The sequence below is a fragment of the Monodelphis domestica genome, chromosome 8 (genome assembly GCF_027887165.1).
Source record: "Monodelphis domestica isolate mMonDom1 chromosome 8, mMonDom1.pri, whole genome shotgun sequence".
NCBI classification, from domain to species: domain Eukaryota; kingdom Metazoa; phylum Chordata; class Mammalia; order Didelphimorphia; family Didelphidae; genus Monodelphis; species Monodelphis domestica.
In genome coordinates, this window is record NC_077234.1 from 75104407 (window position 1) to 75118345 (window position 13939).

A 13939-nucleotide genomic window follows, 5' to 3' on the forward strand; every position below is an offset into this window, starting at 1 on the left:
TAGATTACTTTATATTTTCTATATATAGTGTTTATGGAAAGTACATTTTTTGGAATTGAAAAATTCTAAAAATATTTTTTAAACAGAAGAATATAATCAAGAAGGGAGTGTATCTGCATGTGTAGAGATAGATACTAATGCATAGAGAAACAAAAAGGCAACAGTGTATTTTGTCTTCAAAGGAAAATACAGTAATATCCCTAGGGACGAAGATTCACTAGGGAGAAGGGGAGTTGTAAGGGAAGACTTTAGTAAGACTGGATGAACAAGGCAACAAAATATAGTATTAAAAAATATATATATACAATATATATATGTATATATGTACATACACATACACACACGTCTACACCAACCTGAAGTACACAGTAACTTCCATTTTTCTTTTTGGAAAGAATCTTCAAGGCTTCCTCTTCATATCCAGGTGCAATAATACCATCAGATACCTGTTTTAAAAAAAAAGGCTTGTTTTGCGCTTAGAAAAACAAGAAATCACCTTAGTTACTATATATGACTTTAGAACTACTTTCTGAAATTGTTAATCTTAAAACCTTTCTGCAAAATTGCTTGTTAATTTCTAGGGGAAAAAGCGTTTTTTTGTTTTTTTTTAATCCATGCATTCTGTCTAACAATACTACAGCAGAAGAGTGTTAAGGATTAGGTAATTGGGTTTAAGTGACTTGCACAGGATCACTCAGCTAAGGAAATGTCTGAGGCTAGATTTGAAGCCAGGTCCTCTGGACTCCAGATCAGGCTCTCTATCCACTGAGCCATCTTGCTGCCCCCTAAAAATTATTAACTTGGCAACAATTCAATAAGCAATTTTTTAATTGTAAAAATTATTATATAACAAAAGATACCAGTAATTTGTAAATGGTAGAAATATATATATGTATGTGCATGTTTGTGTGCAAATATTATGTTTGAGTAAAATAGCTAGGAGATAGTTTTGAATATTTTATTTTTTCAAAAAGATTTGCCAATACTTCAGAATAAAGGGTCAAAAGTTTTTACTAACCTCTCTGGAGATAATTTTAGCAGTAGTGACATCACAAACATCAGAAACAGCAATAAAATCACCAAATGATGACATTCTATCAGCTCCTGCAAATAAAATGCAAAAGTGATATTTTTTTCAAAATACTAAAATGTAATCCTTTGCTGCTTTGGGAAAAAATCTGTAAATATTCTGAAAACAGAATTTCTTGGAATCACAATGAGAACTACAAAATACCATTTGGGGAAGAAAAACCCTTAACTTTAATGAACAAATTCAAAGCTCATACTCATAATGTAAATTCTTAAACCCAACCCCCTCTTCTTACTTACCTATCTCTGCAAATAGCAATACCGGAAATTCTAGTCACCAAGAGAGCTATCTACTCCTAGATTTTAATTAATCCAGGCTCTCCCACTTAGTATCTTTGTGTCCTTGGACAAGCTATAACCTCATTAAGCCTGTTAATTCACATGTAAAGTGAAGAAAGGAGAGGTTGGATAAGATGACCACAAATGCTCCTTCCAATTCTAATTATGTGCTCCTGTGATCTACCAGTTGCCAGTCTTATGATTCTACCTCCCTATCAATTCTTCCTTTTTCACCTTGTCTGACTATTTAGGAGCTTTCTCATTGATCTCTCTACTTCTAGGCTCTTCTCTATTCCATCCTTTCCACTGTTATGTCTTGCCTATAGCACAAAATTCAAATTCCTTTTTCTGGCTCCAGAGCCCTTTACAATATAATTACCTTTCCATTCTTTTATTCTCTTTGACATTCTCCTTAGTATTTCCTAAACTAACTTTATTCTTCTCAACCTCTACTCAGTTGTTCCCACCATCTCACTATCCCTTCTAGATATTTATAGCAAACTCTAAGAAACACAAACCATTACTGAAGCAACAAGTTTGACTGAGTATCCATTTCCCTACTCAACCCCTTCAAAAAGGCTGCTTCAAGCATTTAAAACCCTCAAAAAAGTATTCCACAAAAAGTACCTTATAAAAGTTACTAAAACAGAATATAAAGGCATTCTCCTCTTAACATCAATTTGTTCTATGACCATAGAACATTAAACCATTATAGGAAATGTTTAGATTTCGTTGAGATTATAAAAGGGTGATTAGCCAAATAACAATATCATAGTTTCAAGATCACATAAAAAACCAGGTATTTAGATCTAGAAGAAACCTTAGAAATTAGTCTTTTAAAAAAACAACTGAAATAAAGCCCAGAAAGGTTGGTGCCTTGCCAAATGTCAGGAAGGCCATTAAGTGCCTCTACCTCCATTGATAGCCCAAGGCCGAGTTTTTCTCGCTAGCACACTGCTTCAGAAGGCCTGGAAATAAATTTATAAATTATATTCACCTAAACAATTTACTTAGATGTCTGGAAACCTTTTTAAGTCTCAAGAAAGATTAGTTTGCCAAAGATAAAAATCTTATAACTTTGATAAAACTAAACCAAATTCAATAGCATAATTTGAGGAATCATTTATGTCAAACTCAAAGGCAATATGTACTGCCTGGATTAAAATGACACAGAATATCTACAAAAAATAATTTTCAATTTATATTCAAGTGCTCAGATACAACTTTTTTTAATTCCCAAAGGAAAAATCTAAAAAGCTGAAATCACACTCTAAGAAAGTACCATTAATTTCTTATCACAATGCTATTCAAGGTAAATAATATTTCTTTCCAAAATTAGTATTCTTCTACCTCTTGCTCTTGCATATGCAATTGACAATGGAGTTAGGCTCTTGTAGAGATCATGAACCATGCAAACTTTAGCCTCTTCCTCACTAAGTGGTACTCCAACAGCAGCACCTGGTGGACAAAACCATAAAATCATTCAAAAATCTGTACCAGGGCCTACAAGTTGTTTAATGAAAAGGCACTAGCAATGTGTGAATAGGAAGGGAGAACTAAATGCCAGTTTTATTGGGTTTGGACTAGGTGCATCTGTGGTGCTTGGGCTACAAGGATAAGTAAACCCACTGCTCTAGCTTCTTGGGTATTCTTTTAGTTTTCTCAGAATACTAAATGATATACAAACATAAGTCACTTAGGCACATCCCCTGCCTACCCTCTTGAGGAATACTGTGATCCCATTAGACTCTGGCTATATTGAAATATGGACTATAGAACCATGAATTCCTTTTCAGTCCATCTGTTATTTATCCTTTTGTAAGTCAGTTTTTCCTTCTTTATCTTACTCTTTAATCATTTGCTTTATGAAGTATTCATTTTCAATCATTTGGAAAAATACAGAACATAAATTTGGCTTCAAATAAACTGTTATGACCTCAGTTTCATATCATTTCAATTCCTGTCTCAGATCTTGATCTACATGATAATTATGTCACTTACCCTTCCTATGTCATAAGGGCACTTTAACCTTTATCAGAAATGCTTTGTACTGTTCAAAACAAAAATCATCATATAAACTGACTGTATAACTTACAATGGTAACAAGGACATAGCAAAGATGTTTTCAGACATCACAGACCTTAACAGCAGTTAAATACTTAAGATGGTAAAGGCATTAACTAAAATAGGTTCAAGAAAAATGTATTTTGAGCATCACTAAAGAAAAAAATTTTGGCTGAAAATATGGTATATTACCTGCTGGACTGACATGCTTGAATGAGGTAGCTGCTGAAATACCTAAAGCTTCTCTGAGTTCTTTTACCAGTTGCCAGGCATTCAAGGCATCACACAGGTTTATAAACCCAGGGGATCCATTCAGAACTGCATATAAAACATAATCATGCATTATAAAAAACAGCCATCAAAGTTCAAATAGAGAGCATATTTCTCTTAATATTCTCTTTCTTATTGGGTGTATACACACACATACCCCAAATAATTATGATATAGACATAAAAGATATACATCAAACAACAAAACAAACAACTGCCCAGTTATTACTTTAACAAGAAAACATGCTGTTGAACTTACAAATAAATTGTAGGTCATTTTACCAAATTAAAAACAATAGCAACAAAGGATATTTAATATGCAGAACCATTGAGGGACAGGATATTCATTCTCAAAATAGTACCCTTTCTTTTCAAAGCTACTTTACTACTAAATTCCAAATGTATGAAAGAAATGTGTGATCCTGGGAAGTTCGCATAGTTAATATTACTAGCCTATCCCTTATCCAATTAAAACTTAAATTGTCAGATAACCATTTAAAATGTACCAAGAATGAGGTATTCAAGGCTGTTTAACTCTCAAATCACTGCCAAGCTAAAAAAATAGAACTGTCATTTTTCCTGCGATAAAAACAAGCTCTAACTCTTTCCTTCAAAGAAAAATCCCTTTGAACACTATTTATCATCTTCCACAGAAGTATCCTGCATTCTCAGTCTATACCAGTATAACAAGTGACAGTATATCCTACCAAACACCTAGAAGGCCTCGAGTAGTATGTCAGTGATACTATATGCTATGCTATGTTGTGTATGTACATGTGTCTATGTATATAGCAATGGATATATAAAAGTTTCTGTTCTCTAAGGAATGGGCCTACCTAAAACTGGAGACATTTATCATCATCAGAGTGACTATTTTGTCCATAGCAACTAGGAACCATCTACTGAGGTACAGCTGAGTTCCAATCAACATGAGAAGAGGGAGTGACTAAAATGAAATCACAGATCTTTGGAAGAACTTAAGTCATTATATGCCTCACAAACTTGAAAATCTGAATTAGACCAAATACAACTACCAATGGCATTGGGGAGGGGGTCATTGGAAAGAAGGGAAGATCTACTGTGTGCCACTAATTTAAATTGGGGTGTAGGAACAGAAGTATTATTAAATTAGGTTTATTTCCATTAAGTACACTCTGACTGGATCTTTGTACACTACACTAGGAGCAGCATAAACCAGGTCATAATGAGAAATTATTAAATGAAGATGAAAATCTGTTATATAATCTAGGTAACTGTAACCTGATTTTAACACAACTCCAAATTTTAAATTTATTAATGAAGTTATAATTCCCAACTCGATGACAAACTAAAGGATTACCCCGTTAGCTCTTTTTAAAGAATTCTCTGTCTCTGTCTTAAAGTAGATAAAATCATTCAAAAATCTGTACCAGGGCCTACTTAAACACTCAACATACTAGAGAAGTAATTCTACATTCCTGAGAGGTTGTGATATTGGAACACTGGGCATGACTAAGATAGAAAGAAAATCAGTCGTGGAAAAACTATGGCCCTGACAGTATGTTAAAAATGAGAACCAAAAAAAATAGGAACATGGAAAAACAGGCCTAATATTACATTGCTAGGGCAGCTATTAATTATTTTTTTAAAAACAAGATGGAAATATACATTAAGAGCTATAAAGTTGTTCATGATTATTGACCAAAGGATCCCATTACGAAGGTTGGACCCTAAGGACATAATTGAGAGGGTAAAAAGCTATGTATGTATGTATAAGCTTTGTTTACAATGACAAAATAACTGGAAATAATACAAATGCAATGAATGGGAGAAATGGCTGAAGAGAACGTCATGTTGAATGTAATAGACTAAATTACATTATTAGAATGAACAAATATTGGAAATGTAAAGAAAAAAGGGAAATATATGAAGATATAAAAGAGAATAAGAATACGTACTATATTAAAAAATTATAGGAACAAAATTAAGAGGAAAAATGTATCAAAGTAAACAAATCCAAAGGAAACTCAATAGGATGTCTGTATTAGCATACATATAATCTGCATGTTTAAAAACAAATTATAAACAATAGTTTGCGCTTTTGCATGTAATTTTTTATGCATTTATTTCAATTTTTTTTGGTTGTTGGCTTCTAAGTGAAAATTGTTTTTAATATTTTTTGCTCCCTTTGGGAAGAAGACAAAGGAAAATTATTGTAACATGAAAAAATAGACATTGATAAAATCTTACTTTAAAAAAAAGATAAAAAACATAAGAAATAAAGACTTCTTGTGTTTCTCATAGAGGACTATGATAAAGCCAACATTATTATTTTAGGAAGTAAAACAAGTTAAGATATTCACATATACACAGAAACTATTCCACTGGGCAAACAAAATTTGAACTTTACCTGTAAGAGGAAGTTTGGGCTTCACTGTATATAACTGTGCAGGTTTTTGGTGCGGGTTCATTCCATATCTTAAAGGAATCTGAGATATTCCTTTACTATATTCCTTTCTGAAATAATCTGATATTGCTTGATCATACTGAGCAGTATGAGTAAAGGCCTATAAACAATGAAACAAATTTTTGTAATACAACTATTTTCTTTTTCTTATTCAGAGATATTTTTCTCAATTAAATGTAATAACAATTTTCGAACGATTTTATTTTTCAAAAAGCTTTTTAAAGTACTTTCATACCTTTAATGCTAGTTGCCGTCTAGTCTCCATAGTAGTATCTTTAGTATCAGAGTTTAGCATCTCAGTATATACCACTTCATAATCTCCTGGTTCACATACTACTGTCACTCGAGCATGATTTTTTGCAGCAGCTCTGAGTAAAGTTACTCCACCTGCAATAAAATATCAAGATAAAATTATCTTTTCAAAATAAAACTTCAGGTCATTCAAATGGTATATCTCAATTTCACTTCTTGAGGTGAAAACTAGACCCAATTTTTTAAAAACCCTTCACCAAATACCAAAAAAATTAGAACACTCTTTACAAGAATAGATGGATAGAAAATGATTACTCTTTATTTGACAGTGAATGTCAGTATCAAATCTCATACTGTCCCCCTCATTACATTTTCTACCAAAAATCCCCTTCAACTTACCAATATCAATTTGTTCAACAGCTTCCTCAACAGTTACATTTGGAGAAGCCACAGTTTTCACAAAGGGATACAGATTACAAACAACAATTCTGAAGGAAGAAGAAAATTAGAATTCACTAAAAATGGACATTATAAAATTAAATTTCTTATAACCTATTAATAATCAAGTAAGCAATAGATTGGAGACTAAAATCAAATAATTAAAATCAGAAATATAAAAGTGGTGCAGTTTGGGGGCAGCTGGGTAGCTCAGTAGATTGAGAGCCAGGCCTAGAGACGGGAGGTCCTAGGTTCAAATCTGACCTCAGACACTTCCCAGCTGTGTGACCCTGGGCAAGTCACTGAACTCCCATTGCCTAGCCCTTAGCACTCTTCTGCCTTGGAGCCAATACACAGTGTTGACTCCAAGACAGAAGGAAAGGTTTAAAAAAAAAAAGTGGTGCATTTTACCAACATCTAGAAGTTAAATTCAGTGTGCATATATCGGTCAATAAATATGATTGGTCTACTAGGTGCCTTCTTAAGCCTGATGAAGTTCTATATGGTACAACTGAAATAATACTGGATATGGAGCCAACAGATCTAGTTTCAATTCCTATGTGTCTTGAGCAAGTCCCTTTATATCTCTAGACCTCTGTCTCCTTAACCATAAAAGAATTCATCTATGAGCCCAAGACTTCAAAATATACTAACTGGACAAGTTATCTTAATAGCTGTTTCTGTCCACATGCAAACAAACCCCTGAGGTTTGGCAGAATTATTTAATGCTATTATTGCCTTTTAGGGAGTAAACTCTGGGGCTAGAGAAAAATAGGCTGGGTTGGGAGGACTTGTCCCACATCCCAAATTTCATTTCCCTCCTCAAAAAATTCCTCTTGCCTTGAGGAGGTTCAGAGCATGCAATGCAAAGAGGGCTGGATTTAGAGTCAAGTCCTGCCTTAAGACACTAACTAGGCATGTGACTATGCTTAGATCACTTAGCCTACCCCAACCTTGGTTTCCCCATCTGTAAAATGGGAGTAACAATTAGTATCAATCTTAGAGAGTTGCTGTGTGGATAAAAGGAGCTGATAAGGCAAGTTTTCTGCAAACAAAAAAAAGAGCTAAATAAATACTTGCTATTTTACATACTACAATGGCTGTCCTCTCCCTAAGTATAAAAGCCCTGGAGAGATGAAAACAAAAACAAGAAAAGTGAGAAATGGCAATGATGTAAGAAAGAAAAAAGCAACAAAAAATATCTTTCATGTTATTTCAGTAGCTTGGTACACATATAGCCAGTGTGATTCATGAGAAAGAACATTGGACTTAATCAACAGACTGGACACTATATCTGCCTCTTTCTTACTAAAAGTGATTTTGACCAAGTCTCTCAGCCCCTGTTCTATTCGCCTGATCCCCTCTCCATCTAAAACAAGAAGAGGGTAGGGAGACAACTATATGATTTATAAATTCGTTCAGGATATATTTATAATATACTAGTTTATACTGTAATCAATTGCAACACTGTAAATAACCTAAACATAAATAGTCTAATAAAACCAAGAGATAGGAAAAATGATTTCACGGTTATTAGAAAGGGCCATCATAATTAGATATAAGCAAGAGAAGAATATAAAAGACAAAGTAGGCAATCTTGGTCACATAAAATAAAAAATCTTGCACAAAACAATCAATTCAGGTAAAATAAAAAAATAAGTTTTGTAGAAAAAATCTTTTTATAAGTCTGAAAAATATGGTATCTAAATTCTATAGGAATATGAAAAAATAACATTGAAAGTTATCTCTTAATGGATAAATTATATTAAGTTGTCAATAACTAGGAGGAAAATGTTCAAAGGTACTACTGATCAAAGCAGTGCCAATTAAAGCACTTCTGAAATATCACCTCATACCTTTCAAATTAATAAAAATACTAAACTATGACAAAATTTATTGTTTGAAGGGTTATAGAAATACAAAGATATTAACTGGCCACTGCCTAGAACTGTCAATTGTTTCAATCTTTTTTGGAAAACAATTTAAAGTTATGCAACATAGAAATGTTGGAGTTGGTTCACTATGCACCATTTCCCCTCACAGTTGGCAGCACCTGAACCAGCTCTGTCAAGACAATGGTTTGTATTACAGGCTTATACAAATCATGGGAGGCTAGAAACAAAGGGAAAAGTAAGTCAACCTGGGAGAGGGTGAATAAAGAAATGTAAACTAAGAATGGAAAGGCAAGTAAAGAACCAAACAATGAAGGACTTTGAATAGCAGAGGGGCATAGCCTTTTATCTTAGAGACAGGATGGAGTCAGAGGAGCTTCTGGAGAAGCTGACGTGGCCTATGCTTCAGTAACATCAATCAGGCAGCTCTGAGCAGGTTACCAACAGGAAGATGGGCAAACCCAAAATTTCCAAATCAGATGTTCAACTGGGGCATGGCTAAATAAACCATAGTGTATAAATATTATGTCAGGTGGCATACCCAAAGTGAATTCAGAAGTACAGGAAAATTTGCAGTTGAAGCAAGTAAGGTCAAAAGAACCATATGCACAACCACTTCAACAATGTGAATGGAAGTTAAAGTCAGAGGCAGTACAACTGAGGCCAAAGCCCTGTCAATCATCTTTGCTGCTAGAGTTCAAGGACAGAGCTCTTCCTTTAGTCAAACACAGCAACATATTTAGCATTTCTCTAGCCAATCTTGTGAAATTAATTATTATTGGAAAAGTTACCTTATAAGACTGAAATCAAGTCTGGCCATGTCAGCTTGATCTTCTGGAGATTTGCGTGCCAAGATTCCTGTTAATCAAAATTAGAAAAAAATTCAATAACAATATTAACAAAAATTACTTGCTCCAGTTTTACCTTTTTTAAAATCAGTATCATTGTATGCAACCATTTTTCAGGAGCCCCTGAGTCATTTTTATTTTCCTTCTACTACCCAATATATAGTTACAATCAAAACGAGTGGACATAGTGGAAAACTAGCTCAAAATCACAAATGTACAAATGAATCTTGGTAGGCATGATGAGCAAATGGAGCAGTGGCCAAACTTAAGGGGGTGCATGTTAAGTAAACTTAGTAGCATGATCTACCTAGACCAATCGTCCTGATCAGGACTGGGATGGCAGAAAGAAATACAGAATAAGGTCCTAAAAAGTAGGCAAAAGAAATATTTCTGGTGGCTCCCAGGGTCCTTTCTCCCAGAGGCTTCCCAAAGGAAGAGGTGGCACTAGAATTAAACTTATGGGAAAGTGAAGGTGAAGGAGTATATTCCAGAACTGTGTAAAATATGGGAGGCAAGAAAAGAAAAGGAAATAGGACAGTTTTAGCAGAAGATGAAAAACTGCAAAACAAGGATTGAAAGGAAGGCAAAGAATACATCTATCAAGAGCTTTAAATAGCAGACTGGGTAGCTTTTATTTAATAAATAAATAACACATCAGTAAAGCTTCTTGAACAACAGAACAGTTAAGACCTCTGGAATATCAATATGCGAAAAGGGAGAGACTGGGTGACTGGAGACCAATTAGAGGTTATTGGAGTGATGAGGGCTTCAACTAGGAGAGTGGCCATGTCAGTGAGTACAAGAAAGGGAATCAAAAGATGTTATGAAGAACTGACAAAACTTGGCAACTGAAATGAGTGAGGAAGATAGAAGCTGATGTCGACCTTTCCTTCTATTCACTTATTAAGTAAGCCATTCAACAATTTTCTTGGAAATCATTCTTATGCATCAACAGGTGCACCCAGCAAGTACTTACCAGCATGTACTGCAGGATGCAGTGTTTTCACACGTCCTCCTAACATTTCTGGGAATCCTGTCAGTTCAGAAACATCTCTACAAAGTAAAAAAGAACAGTACAATGGTTTCTTTTCAATGAATCACACAATTCCTAATTTCATAAACATATTTAAGGTGCATAATGATAAGTAATCATATAAATGGACATTTATTTTTAAGACGTGCTTATTGATAGCTGTTGTTTTTAATCAGCAAGACTTGCCTATGTCTCCTTTCCCCTCTGACTTGTAGAGCCATCTATTACAGGAAAGAACTTTTAGTAGAATAAAATTTTTAGCAGAAGTAATCAATACATTGGAAAAAAAACTGAGGTATATATAAATTGTTCATTCTTCATTTTGATGAAGACCTGTGACATCAGAGAGTGATGTCTTGACATTTGAGTAAATTGGGTTTAAGTAAGGGAGAGTTGCACAAAGTTATCTGTCTCATTCTCTTTTCCAGAGTCATCAAAGTCCAGTGACAAGACAAAAGTCAGAATTATTGGAGATGCAGTGGATAACCTAGGAGTCTTTGCTGACTGGCCTTGCCCTAAATGCTACATTAGGCCTGGTTTAGCTGTCTTCATGGCCACTGGAACAAACTGATCTCATCTGCCTATTCTGCTAAGGAAGTCTTCACATGCTTCAGGCAGACATCCTCTTACCATAAAGTAGGTTTGAGCCCTTTCAGCTACCTTCAACCTGCTTTAGCCAGTCTGCCAGGACAGTTTTACCAAGATGTGGCCAATGTGAAAACTACAGCTTCTTGGAGTCATAGGTGAGAGTTGAGAAATGTGGACACCATAGGTAGATAAATTAGCAATCCTAAAAAGGAGCTTAGTAAGCCCTAGTACCAGAGATGCTAGTCCTCCCTAAATAACCCCATCCCATACATCTCACTAAGAGATATCCATTCCCCATCTTTACAAAAAAAAATCAGGATGGAGTATATCTTCTCATATTTTATTTCTTCTTGCAAGTCAGCCTGGCTCTTTACAAGTCCACAATATTTTCAATTGTTTTACTTCCATTTCAATTGTTATGGTTCCTTAGTCTATTGTTTCCCTGAACCTGCTTACTTCAGTTTGTATCATTTCACCCAATCTCTCTATGTTTCTCTAGTCATGTTTGTGAACTTATGCAAACCACTTTTTTGTCCTGCCTCTTACACTCCCTAAAAGTATATCAAGACCAAGTTCTGCAGTTCAATGGAAATACCCAATAGATTACTGTGGGTTTTTGTGGAGACTGGTCACTAGGTTGGTGACCCTTATAATCTCCCTCACGCTGATTAAAGACTTATTACTACTCTGGTAGTTCTATGTATTTTCCAGGTTGACAAACCTCATAGGCATGAATCGAAAAACCTGACTCCTTTTGCTGAACAAATGTTGAAACATATTCTATTTTCTGCAATATAGTAGTAAATTGCCCTGAAATTTTACATTCTGCTATAAAAAATGATAAGCAGGATTTCAGAAAAAGCTGGAAAGATCTACATGAACTAAAGCAGAGTAAAACGAACAAAACCAGGAGAGCACTATATATACTATCAGCAATGTTGCATGATGGTCAATTGTGAAAACTTGGCTACTCTTAGCTATGCAATGATCTGGGACAATTCTGAAGGGTTTATGACAGGAAATGTTATACCCCTCCAGAGAAAGAGACGCAGATGAAAGTATGCTGTCTTTTATATCAGTGTATTTATGGTTTTATTTTGGGGTTTTGGTTTTGTATGAGTGTGCTCTTACAACAATGGCCAAAATGGAAGTATGTTTTGCATGGTACTACATATATGGCTCAGATCAAATTGTTTACCCTCTGAGTGGAGAGAGGGAAAGATGGGAGGAAGAGAGTTTGAATCTTTTAATCTTGGAAAACATATGTTGAAAGTAATTTTTACACATAACTGGGAAATAAAATATCTGAAAATTTTTAAAAGAAATTTTAAGTTAACTAAACATATTTTATAAAACTTAATGCATTAACAATCTTCATATGTAGGACTGTCACTTCCTTTGAAATTGGACAAATCTCAAGTATAAAAGACATAATGCCTGCAAGACCTTTGTAAATCTAGGGCAAGAATCAACTACCTGACACTAAAGCTAAGAAGCATCAACATAATATAGTTTAAAATTAGATGCCCTAAAAAACCTTCAACTTAAAAAGACTGTTTCTAAATGGGTTCCATGAGATATGAGTTCTTCCAATGGCATTAATGAATCAAGAGTAGTGCCTGAAGATCTCATGCAGTCACAGATAACATCAATGACATGTAAACATGGGTATAAATTTCTATGGCATCTAAAATAAGGAAAAGTAAAAAAAAAATCATTTGTCTCAAGCACTGTCCAAGAAAAAGGGCACTCTAGCACTGGTAGCAATTTCTTAGAAATAATTTTGGACCAAAGAAACACCTCTGACTAAGAATTTGGTATGAGTTTCCTAAAAACATTGGCCTTCATTCTTTGTTAAACAAGTATGGAAATGACAACAATCTGATTTCCTGAATTACCTACCCCAACTAAGAAGGAATATGTGCAAATGACCAATACCAACTATCTGACCAGGTTTAATTTGTGCCATTAGGAAAATCATTTTTGCACAGATTGATAAAATGGAAATTTATGTCCAGAAGAGATAGATACTCAACTACAATTACAACTTGAAGCTCTGCTTAAGCCTTCTCTCTCATAAATGTATCTTTTTTTATAAATTCAGTGTACCATGGTTAACTTCTCATTTCAACAGTTAAGTGGCACATTTAAATAGCATGTATGTGCCATGCATTAAGTCCTATGGAAACAGAAAAAAAAAACAATAATATAGTCCTTGCTCTCAAGGAGTATACTATACTGTGTGAAAAATGAATTATTTCCATAAGCATAAAAGGTCTGGCTACACACACAAATGAGAAAATGAATTAAAAAAAAAAACATGAATTTTATTCTAGAACTATTTCAATTTGAAGTTTTTTCTTTTAAAAGAAAATCCAAGAACTTGTAATGTTTCTAGTTGCATAAAATAATTAAGGGGACTGACTCTGAAAATGAAATCAAGTAACTTTTAACCCTATAGTTGTTCTACTTTCAGAAACCTGATCATCTTAGAGTCAAATGCTATGAACAGATTGACCACCCAATCAATACCTCTATATCTGCTTCACAAGGCTGTGACAAGTAACAATTTACAAATCTTGGATATCAATTCTACTCCTTATAGGCAACTGTTTACAAGATATTTCCCTTCCATCCCATTCCAACTAAAGCCTAAAATAGAACTCATCTTTCACTCTTAATTCTAGAGAGTTGTACAGGATGGTGGTATGAAATTCAAATAGAAACAATCTAATCAATAG

The 13939-nt window shown here is 34.2% G+C and overlaps 1 protein-coding gene across 1 annotated transcript in view; it reads right to left on the reverse strand.

Moving 5' to 3' along the window:
* Positions 1-13939, reverse strand: part of ATIC (5-aminoimidazole-4-carboxamide ribonucleotide formyltransferase/IMP cyclohydrolase) — a 30753-nt gene that overhangs the window by 12888 nt on the left and 3926 nt on the right. The window contains exons 3-11 of the mRNA XM_007501783.2: positions 10554-10630; positions 9521-9587; positions 6799-6887; positions 6383-6534; positions 6091-6247; positions 3625-3750; positions 2719-2826; positions 1019-1104; positions 357-446 (exon numbers count right to left, since the gene is read on the reverse strand). Of these exons, the coding sequence (XP_007501845.1) occupies positions 357-446; positions 1019-1104; positions 2719-2826; positions 3625-3750; positions 6091-6247; positions 6383-6534; positions 6799-6887; positions 9521-9587; positions 10554-10630 (952 nt within the window). The remainder of the gene's footprint in view (positions 1-356; positions 447-1018; positions 1105-2718; positions 2827-3624; positions 3751-6090; positions 6248-6382; positions 6535-6798; positions 6888-9520; positions 9588-10553; positions 10631-13939) is intronic.